Raw genomic sequence first — 11,559 nt, forward strand, 5'->3', positions numbered from 1 at the left:
GAGTGTGTATGTCTATGGATATTCATGAACTTAAATTGATCCAAAATAATCAAATAAATTGGGCTAAATCTGAACAAATTCATTAAAATAATTGATAATATGTGTTGAGTTACATATTTTGATTTATAAATCCGCTAATCTAACCTGTAAACACGTTTAATATTAAATTATTATTATTATTCATATAAAATCTTTAATATAAGTTTTAAAATAAAAAAGAAGTATAATACTTTTAATTTTGTTCCAATATTTTTATTTTTTAATTGAAAATCATAGATAAAAGAGTATAATTGTTAATTAAAAATTAGAAATAAAATTATAAAAATTAAAATTACAACATTTTGACTAACACACACGTCCTATACTAGTTTTTTTAGAGACACATCCAATACACGACCAAAATGTTGAAATTTTAATTCTTATAACTTTCAATTAACAATCATATTTTTTATTTTTGATTAATAATTATAATGAAAATATTAGAAAAATTTGAAGTATTAATGTATTATACTTATAAGTTGTATTAATAAAACATAAAAAATGCGTGATAAAGGAAGATATATGACATATGTTATAGATATCATGTATAAAAATTTAACTTTACAAACAAATGACATCAGAGAGAAAAGATAATGCACTTAATATGATAATAATTATATTAATGATAAAATATTTAGAATAAGACAATTGTTCAAATTCTATTGATAATAAAATATATGATTATTTAACCTCATTTTTTGCAATAAATTAGACAAACTCATAAAAATAATAAATAAAATTAAATATTTTAATATGTGAACAAATTGATTTTGGTTGGTATCACATAAGAAATTTAAAAAATCAACTTAACCCAATACATTAAAATTTGATTGGATCGAGTTATAGATATTTAACTAAACGTGCGAACATCCCTACTAATATTATTCTTCTCGACTTACGTATGAAATATCAGATCCGATTATAACTATTGGTACAAAAATTTAATTCTACTAAAATTTAAAATAAAATTAAAATGTAGTCATAGAGTAGAAGTGATTTCAGTAATTAAATTCAAACATTTGCATAAACTTTTTATGAGTAACAAACCAAATAAAATCTATTCATCTCGACTTACTTTTAAAATACCATACACAAATATAAATAATATTTTTCAAATTAATTATACCAAAACCAACTCTACTAAAATCTAAAAATAAAAAAAACTTATAATTAATTTTTTAAAAAGTGTTTTCAGCAAATATAAATATTTGCATAAAGTAGTATTTTTATTTTCTGCAATCAACTTGGGTAATCGAGAATTGTTAAATGACAAAAGTTCAACCTTTTATAACTGACAAAATAATTCCTTAACAATAAAATCGTTAATGCATGTTTCATAATTACGATTAGGCCTTTGTGCTGCCCTATTATATAAAGATTGTGAAGATGACAATCCTAGTTAAGACACATGCACATCCATGCCCCTGGCTAAAACCTTAAACTTAAAAAAGTTCATTCAAAATTGTAAGCAGATAGATGAAGAGGCTGATAACATCGCCATAGATGGAAATAGCAGCCCAAATGTAGTCGTCGTAGGTGTATCTTTTGATTAGGTCATCAGTGTCATATACGATGAAACCACACATTACTATTGCACCAATGCAAGCAATCATCATACGCCCGATTGGTCCTAGAGGGTAAAACACCTGTCCCATGCATCATATATAAATAAACACTCACATATAATAATTAATTAAATGAAAAGGGAAATTAACATATATAAATGAAAGTTAGTGATGGAATGTTGTTTACTTGAATGAGTGCGAATAATAACATGACCATAATGGAAGCAAAGAGGAATGGGCCTAGGAAACTGAAATCACTGCCTCTTTTAACAGCCCAAAATGTGTAGATCGTCAAGCTGGCAGTCACCACACCTGTAAGAAACGCAGCCTCTAGGACGATCTTTGCTGTTGTCCGTACACACAACAAAACTCACACATGTTATAGTCAATCCAAACTCTAGCATGTTTAATCTAATAAAATGATATTCATTTATACATAATTCCATTGCACCATTCTTCAATAGTTGCATGGTGTAGGAACAAACAGAGAGATACTACATGAATTTTGTGTTTTCTCTCCTGGGCACCATGGAGTTATGGGACAAAGTTCTTTTTCCTTTTCTTACATCACTTTTTTTTCATGCATGCATGCATGGGCATTATATATATGTGATAGACATAATTTGAACTTTTAAAAATGAAAAATGTAAATACTCAAAAGATTATCACAAATATGGCGATGTAACATTATGGAAATATATAATCATCTTCCAAATAATAATATTCATTTATTTCCCACCAGGAAAGGCTACGACCAATTGTATTGAGAGTCAATTTGAATAAATTTCTTCATAAACAATAATGAGAGAAGAAAATAATAAAATAAAATGAAGTGTTTTTTTTCTCATAAGTTAAAATTGAGTTATATATAAGCTAAAAATCAAATTTTAAGCTAACATAACAGAACTTCTACAAATAAACGTATGGATAACTTATGAGAAAACTTTTTTTAAAAAAAAAATTCTTCTCTTAGAAATATTATTGAGAAGTTTATCATAATATATCCTCATTATTCATACGATTACGTTTTAGAGCAAGAAAAGAACCCAAGTTATTCATTGAATTGAAAGACGTAAGATTAGAAAGCAATGCATACCATCGACAAAAGAACAAGCGAATCCAACTGTAACGGACATGCAGAGGGTATAGAGACCAAGAAGAAAGAGATTCACCGGGTGTTTCTTGTAAAATTTGCTCAACACAAACAAAACTGCACGTACGTCCATAACAAAAAACAATTAATGAGGATACATATTAATTACTTATAATTTCCAACACCAAGTATATGATCAAAACTAAAAAAAAAAAATAGGTTAATGGAAGAGAGAGGGCTTACGTATGATAGAGAAAATGGCGGCTCCAAAGAATACCCAGATGCGATATTGATTGTACCTAGCGAAATTCCTTGCGGGTGTGAAGAAGATGAAGAAGGATGCGAATGCAGCTGTGAAAAGCAGCTGCAAAGAAATAATGGCATAAACTTTGCGTATGAATCCCCAACGTAGCTGAGGTGACTCTATCATATATGGATAGAGCGCGTCGCCTTGTGCATGGGGTAACCCTGCCTCAATGTCATGTTTACCCATGGCGACCAGAAGATCGAGTAGGAACCTCACACAAATTAATTATCAAAATTAATATCAATCAGAACAGGAAGATCGATTAGTCATCTATCTAAGAATTATGGGTTTTTTTTTTTTTTATGATATAGATGTTATTTCAATTCAATGGCTTAATTGGTTGTTTCTCTGTTTTTGGCTTAAAGTTTAAACCGAAGCCAGTATCTGTAATGCATGTATATATAGAATTGGTTTGGTTTAATTTGGGTGTTGTTTGGTCGTGCATGTTTAGCTCATTATAGCTCTTCCTCGCTGTCTTCAAACCATATATAGTACATATATTATTAACCAACATTGCTATTAAAAATAAATGTAATCCAAAATTTACATGAGAAATGTAATAGCTGGCACATTGGGCTTACCTAGTCCAATAGTCTAACAGACTAAATCAGTCTTAATTAAAAAAAAAAACAATGAATAAGATTAATCATGTGTTTAATAAATATATCAAATCCTAAGAAACAATCAGATATAATTTATCATCATAAAAAAATATTTATAATTTCATCAATCATGAAATAAAATAAATTTTAAACAGAAATTTCAACTTTCAAATATACGAAGGCCAATCTAAGAAGGATGAAGTAATAACCCCCATATGGTCAATGTAAAGACATCAACTTAAATAACATTAATTAGTTGGGAGAGGCTTCGGCCTTAAAATTTGAAAAGGAAGAACAGTTTGGCTCAATATAGGGCCTCTCTACTTGGAGACAGATTGTGCTGAACAAACTATACGAGTTAAGAAGTGTTTTTGGACCTATAGCTCGTTTTTTGTTTTTAATTCTAACCTATAACCTACGGCTCAATGATGATCATTATTAATAATCCAAAACCTCCTTTGATATGGAAGTGAATAATCCTTCTGTTGCTCATTGTACCATATGACATTTTTTTTTTTGTTCTCTCAAGAATCTTTTATTAAAACAATTTTATTTGAGTATATTAAATGACAATTACATCTGGCAGAAGAAACTAATCTCTCTCAAGGGATAAATCATGATTCAAATCTCTTAACTAATCAAAAACAATAAAAACGAAGACCCAACCCGGTTGTTGTCATGGCAAGATAACTTTGCCAATCCAACATTTTTTTCCTTCCTTTTGTTTTAATGTTTCCTTAAATAAATAAGGCTTCAATTTAACACTATTTACCGTGGAAGAATGATGCAGGTCCTGGTTGCACTTACAAAAAATTAGTTGGTGCATTCTGCATAGACGTTATTATTTGATTCTAGTTATCTCTTTTGCTCCTGGCTTCTATGCTGTTTTTGTTTGAAGGTTGTGAAGGCTTAATTACAATTCGGTATAAAGGGACCTCCAGGGAAGTTATGTCATGGACCCCACTCCCAAGCAAAGAAAAAGGACATAAGTCATTTAAATAGTCTAATCTTCCATAAAGTCATTCATTGATGGCTTGTGTATTCAAACAATGGGCCATGTTGAAAGCAAAAACATAGAAATTTACAATATTCTGTAAAGTCACATTAATTGGTTAAGAGTTAAGACTGCGAATTCAAAGAATGGGTCACGTTAGGGTGGTTAACTGGCTATGACTTATGAACGATTAGCCATATAAACAAGGGCAAAAAAATAGAAAAAAAAGAAGAAAAGAACTAACAGTGTGTAGTGTAGATTGGCAAGCTAAGAGATAGTAGAGGGTATTTTAATCAATGATTTCTTTTTCTAATCTATTCTTTTTGACTGAACTGCTTTGTCCTGCTGGCACAATAAAACAAAAAGAGCAAAATTAGGGGTCCCATTGAACAGTTGGTTTACAATATTTTTGAGCGTACAAAAAGAAAATTAGAACACTTAAAACAAATCTTCAATCAGTGTTGAAGTGAACAAAAGCCAGTCACATGTAGTTATCAGCAGAAAATTTAAAAAGGATAGAAGGGGGAAAGAGCATGGGAGAGAGGTCACGAAAGAAGGATTCCTTGTTTATTTGTCTCCTTGGACCTAAACATAGTGATATGCATGAATTATTTTTTTCCATTTCCATCTCTCAACTGTAGTTTTCACCCTCCAAAATTACAATTTTCACCCCTATAATAATTTTCTAAAATGCAGTATTTAATCATTTTGCTCCATTAATTTACAGTTAGGCTCACATGATACTACATGACCAAGATCACTGACAGCAGCATAACCCCATCAAGGATTTGATCATGAATGATAAAATTATAGGTGAGTTTAATTTCAATATACTAATAGTATACTTTTTTTTTACACTATTAATCAAGCATGACAATCACTTTTAAAGTAAATATTATATATGATAATTTATGATTGATAGTATAAAAACATTTTACAATATTGGTACATATTGATATTTACTTGTTAAAAATAAATAAAAAAGATAAGAAAAACTATTAATTTCCCTATTTCTTCTTTCTTTTACTCTTTCCATTACAGAATAGAGAACCAAATCCAAAAAATCTGGCAGTGGCCTTGGGAATATATGCCTGAGGTAGATTCAACACAGGACTAATCCTAACACCATTACCAGAAGATCCACCGTTTTTCTTTAAAGAAGGCTTTTGAGACGAACTGTAAAAATAATATGTACTTGAACTCGAAGAGGAAGATGATGACCTTCTACTTGAAACAGAGGACTGTTTCTGCAGCCTCTGCTTGTGAGTTTCCCTTGGAAGCTCTGTTTGTTTTGGATTCGGCGCCGAACCGGTGGAGTTGCTTCGTGATAGGAACTGAAGCGAGCGAATCAAGCCATTCCCACGAGTGGTATCGAAATTCAAACTGCTACTGCGCTTGAATTGCCAGAAATACTTGGATGATGGCTTCTCTTCTTCGTTCTCTGCTTCATCAGAGGATGCAGATAAGAACTCCTTGAGCCTCTTCTTTTGAATCTTTTCCGTGGTTGCAGGTTGAGGTCGAGAAGGTTCTTTGGGTTCCTTGGAAACTCTCTTGATCTCCGTTGGGATAATTTTTCCATTGGAGAAGAGTTCATCGGCTGAAGAGAGTTGTTGAGCTAAGCCATTGGTGATGCAGAACACGAAGTCAGAGCTTGAGTCCAAGAGGCATAAGTCTGATCCACGGTGACGATCTTCAACACGAACCGATGCATCCTCTGTGTTCTTTAGATCGTGTGAGAATGAGATTCGAGGGCTGATTCCCGTGCTGGATATCTCGGAGCACACTTCTATTGCCATAGGGTTCTGTTCGGAACAGGGGAACTCTGTTTCTGGGAAACAGAGAGAGGCAAATGATGGTGTCTCAAAATGTTGGGGTAGCCGCGAAAAAAGTTTCGAAATTTATGAAATGGGGTGAGGGGGTTGGTTGAAACGGTGATGGGTTGGGAGTCAAAGGGAGTGAAAGAGACACATAGAGAGAGAGAGAGAGAGAGAAGTGTGGGAATTATGGGATTGAGAAGTCAGAAATTGCAGCTTTAGCTTTTGGTCGTGTGTTTTGTTTGTGTAGGGTGTGTATGAGCTAGGTGCATCTTCCGAAACTGAAGGAACAATTATGCAAAGTGAGGGAGACTAAATTTAACATTGTGGCTGGACTGCGCTAGATCCTTTTCTCTATGATGTGTAATGTGTTTAGGGGAAGGGTAAAGGGAAAGCAGAGGAAAGAGAGCGAAAGCAGGTGAAACTAATCACCGAAAGGCTATAAAAGGATAACTATTTTTGAGGGTTTCCAAAGAAGCTTCAGGAATCAGCATCTGCTAGAGGGTGTCATGAGTGAGAGAGAGAGAGGGTTTGACATGCAGCAAGAGATTTATTATGTGAATGATGAAAGGGAAGAGTATTTTAAGGGGAAATATTACATGCTAATAATATGCTACTATGGTAAATGGTTATCGTAGTGAATGTTAACTATTGAGAATAAGTGAATAACTTGGTCACCGAGATGATTACTTGCAAAGTGGAATCTTTGCTTTGAAAAGAAAAAACATTCACTTTAGAAGTTAAGAATAATAAAATGATGCATTGAAGTGGTGTAGCTCATATAAATACAACCTGAATATATTAAAATGATATTTTAATTTCTATCCAGTTCTTCAAAAAAACTAAAACAGTTATTATACTTTAAAAGTGATAATCAATTTGTTAATAAAATATATAATATATATTTACCATTGCGAGAGAATGAAAATAAATAAGTGGAAGTAAGGAAGTTATATAGAATAGTAAAAACATTTTTGTCCTTTATTTTAAATTGGATTGCTTAATTTCCTTTCTCTTATAAATTATATAAATGGTGAGTCCCTCATTTTTATAGGATATAGTTGTTTGTGGAAACAATTTTCTTCACTCTCTCAGCCGCTTCATTATTTGCTAACAGTTTTGATTATTCTAAAAAGAGTTAAATTGTTTCTAAAAGTATAATTTCTTGGTAATATTTGCTTCACAATAAGAAAAAAGGGATAAATATGCTCCACTTGCAACTACATTACATAAGTTTCTCTTACTTCTAATTTATGTGTGTGTTTGATTCTCATTTTTTGTTATGCAACAGTTGTATAAATAACACTTTTTTTAATGTAACCATTTTTTGTTCCACATTAACAACTTTAATTATGCAATGAATGTTTATTTTTAAACAATTCTGACTAAAAGATGTTCTAAAACTGATTTAACGTCAACAAGAATAAGTTTTTCATGTGGTAAGTTTTCTTAGAAAAGGTTAAAGAAATTATTAGATATATTTAATTTTAAAAAATATGATCACATGTTACTAAATTATTCTCTTATAATTACACCAAAAATTTATTCTCTTATAATGCACTTAAAATTTTATCATTTCAATTAAAATTTCATCATTTTCTAACTTTGTTTTTCCAATATGAAAAATGTAATTTTAAATTGCTAGTTGAAGTATTTGGGAATTCTATTAAAAATTTTGCAGAAGAGGAAAATTCTTGTCTCCTTTTTGAAGAAGGCTTTTCCTTCCTCCAAACAAAAACTTACCGCTAAAACAATTTTGAACTTTGTCTTAAGATACGAGACTCCGAAAATGGATGATTTTGATGTTCAAGGGAACAATAATTCTTCCTTCACACACACGGATGAAAGAATTTCTCCAGCACAATTTTTTTTACTTGTTTTCCTAATGAAAAAATATAGCGATGAGAAAATCTATTGACTTTATAAGTACGTTTCAATGATCACACCAATGTTCTATAAAAAAAAATGATCACACCAATGTTGATTTAATATTCATCTTAACCGTCCTTAATTTGCAAAAGCTTCCTATGTTAATGTCCGATCTGATAAAGATAAACATTAAACTCGTTTTCTGATCTGGGCAATCATCGACAAATTGTCATCATCAAGGTACTTATCTTATGCAATTTTTGTTCTAATCTCCTGGATGGTATTTATTTTACTAATTTTCCACTTTCTAATACAGTTCCAACAGCAATTCAATGTATTCATTTCTCCATAGACCATAGCAATTGGTGTCCAAATGAACTTAACGGGTATTCAAATACACCCCCTAGATGTTGATGCATATAAGTTACAAGCATTAATGCTGTCCTGAGGGGTGGAAACATTAGGTGCTGAGTTAGCATTATGTGGCACGCGATGTAGGGTCCCTCTTAATTAGGACAACAGGCATAGCAAAAAATGATCCTCGTTCATAGGAAATTATTGTTGCATGACTAGGCACTATCACAGGAGTAATAGTACCAAACCTTTAGTACTTCTTCAAGCAATGTAAACATCATGACCAATATTATGGTGATAACAGAATGCTTCTTCAGGGAGAAGAAGATTAACCTTTTTCAAATTTCATACACAAAGTGTGGCCTGCATTGCCGATGTGAACAACTATAGGTAGGATGTGAAAAGGGACTAGAGCAGAAGGACAATGATAGAGTTGATTAGAGGTGGTGTGAAGTGTGAACGTTCTTCAAAGTTCACAAGCACACAAACCCCGGAAATAAGGTTACTTTTTCATTTTTTAACCTTTATGGAGGAGGTCAACCGAAATTTGGCAGAATAGAAATGGACATCCTCCTTTTGCTTTTGCAAATCATTTTATCTAGCACTTAATTGAGATATTACTATTTAAAATAGCCAATTGGCAAGGGATGATAAAGTGATGGGCTAAGGAATATGGACAAATTATATATTCTTGCTCTTCTACTTATGTGCGGTAGTTAGAGTGGTAAAATAATGAAATTGGACATATGCAATAGGCTGCATTATTTACTTATTCTGTCTATATGTTAAAACTTAATTAGGCTGCATTATCAACTACAAATACTTATGGAAACTGTTTAACATATTCTGTTATTGACATATGCTGAGTAGCATATTCTAATTAGAATAGCAGCTACATGGAAAATATTCATTGCATATTGTTCATGTGTTTATAATTCAGAGGAGAACCACATAACTCAAGAGAACCACTAGATGCATTGATTAACTAATGTGCATTTGTTTAAGTTTAATCAGTAATATTAAATTTAAATTTTAGATACATAGTTATATTAAATATTCCAACAAAATATTTTTACCACTGGTAATTATCATATCCTACTAAAGTAGGATTCTTTTCAAGTAAAATTATCTATTCATGATCGCTGAAAAAATAACTGACAAAATAAAACTTAAAAGAGAATCTCTAGGGTGGGTGGTCAGATTTGGGAGCATCCCCATATGTGTGTCAGAGAGAGTACTTTGAAAGCGTTGGATCATTCTTCCTTCCTCTGTTGGCACGTGGGTAATGGCCATCCCGATCAGATCATGATTCCTGGTGGTTATTGGATTGGATGCATTTGGCATCTCCATGTCATGATTTTTTTATAGTTTTGATCAATCACACACTCTAAGCCATTAAACTATTACAAGTCATTCTGGGTAAAAAAATAAATCAGTGACATAACATACACTTGAATGTGTAGTTGACTGTTTGTAGCTCTGCCTGTGCACTCAAAGTACAAGAACCGCAGCTTTCTATTGCTAAATGCAAAAAAATATCGCATTCTACTCCATGTCCAAGAATCAATTCAATCCAAAGAGACACCAATAATCTGAATGAACTTTAAAAATTAGTAGTTTTTTTTTAAAATTAAAGAATTTATTCATGAACGTGAATTTAATACGATTCTTAAAAAAACATTTTTGAAAATATTAATTAATATAAATTAAGCATTTAGTCTATTTCAATGTCAAGTTAACGATGGAATTGTCATACCAAAAATAATAGTTGTTTAGGAAATATATCTTTCGGGAGCAGACTGTCCAGTCAAGCTTGGAATTTGAATGTTCCAAATCTTATTTGACTTTAGTCAACAAGAAATTAAGTCGAATAATTGGAAAGATTACTAAAATACAATTAACATTGGTCCAAAACTGGATGAACTTGTTCTCATAAGATATAAAGAAAAAACTTAAGGCTTGGAAATATAAAATTGGTTTGCTGTTATAACTAAAATGACTAAGGATAAACGTGTTACTCTATAATATATAGCATCCCCTCATTCTAGGAAGTTTTCACAAAAGACACAAAAATTGGTTCAGAACTTTATGAACTTGTTAGAGACGTACATTTCACATTTTGTTGGGACATTGGCAAGTTGATTTTGAAATCTCTGTAGTTATGGTGAATAAGATATTGCAAGATGCCAACTGCCAACTAAAATGCAGTGTGTATCATCAGGAAATTCAGGTGAAGCATGTTTTGGACCGAAATCACAGTGTGTTTGATTAGGATTCTTGTGACCGCAAAAGCAACATTTTTCTATAAGAATAACAAAATTGTAGCTTTGTCTCCTGTTCCTTGACTTATTATTGTTATTATTATTTAAAATATAGATGAAACTTATTTATGGAAATAACTTATTTTAAAGAATTAAGTAAACCCAGTTATTATTAAAAAAATTAATAATTAATATTACGTGCATAATTATAAGTGTGTTAGAATATGTATTACAATTTTTCTTATTTTGTACCTGGAGGAACAAGAGCTTGGCAAATTTCCTGCTGGAGTGACGATGGCCCATGGACCATGGTGGTGTGCTCCCTAACATTAACTTGGCAACAAAAATATGGCACATTTCTTGTCCATAGAACACGATCTACCCCATGTTTCTAAAATTGACTTTAAGAAAATATTAAAATTTAAACACTTTCAGAAATTAAATTTCTTAATGTGTTAAAATTTTATGACTTTTGGAAATTATTTTCTGAAATATATTTGATATATAATTTAAAATTGATTTATAAAATATCTAACTATTTCAAAAATAAATTATGGAACTTAGTTTCAAGCAAAAGTATTTTTGAAAAAACAAATAATTACAAAAATATAAAAGGAGTGTATAAGTAAAAAAAGAAGTGCAAATAACAATTGTTGGTGCC

General features: G+C 31.3%; 2 protein-coding genes across 2 annotated transcripts; both read right to left on the minus strand.

Moving 5' to 3' along the window:
• Positions 1-1,283: 1,283 nt before the first annotated feature.
• Positions 1,284-3,353, minus strand: LOC114369735 (protein LIFEGUARD 4-like). Its single transcript, XM_028326981.1, has 4 exons — positions 2,941-3,353; positions 2,701-2,814; positions 1,792-1,949; positions 1,284-1,685 (listed from the first exon to the last, which is right to left on the minus strand). Exons 1-4 carry the CDS (start codon positions 3,188-3,190, stop codon positions 1,482-1,484), a joined length of 726 nt encoding a protein of 241 aa, XP_028182782.1. The 5' UTR covers positions 3,191-3,353; the 3' UTR covers positions 1,284-1,481.
• Positions 3,354-5,607: 2,254 nt separating this feature from the next.
• On the minus strand, positions 5,608-6,396 carry LOC114371860 (vitellogenin-1-like). Its single transcript, XM_028329173.1, has one exon. It carries the CDS (start codon positions 6,394-6,396, stop codon positions 5,608-5,610), a length of 789 nt encoding a protein of 262 aa, XP_028184974.1.
• Positions 6,397-11,559: the final 5,163 nt, after the last annotated feature.

The sequence above is a fragment of the Glycine soja genome, chromosome 10 (assembly GCF_004193775.1).
Source record: "Glycine soja cultivar W05 chromosome 10, ASM419377v2, whole genome shotgun sequence".
Lineage (NCBI taxonomy): Eukaryota > Viridiplantae > Streptophyta > Magnoliopsida > Fabales > Fabaceae > Glycine > Glycine soja.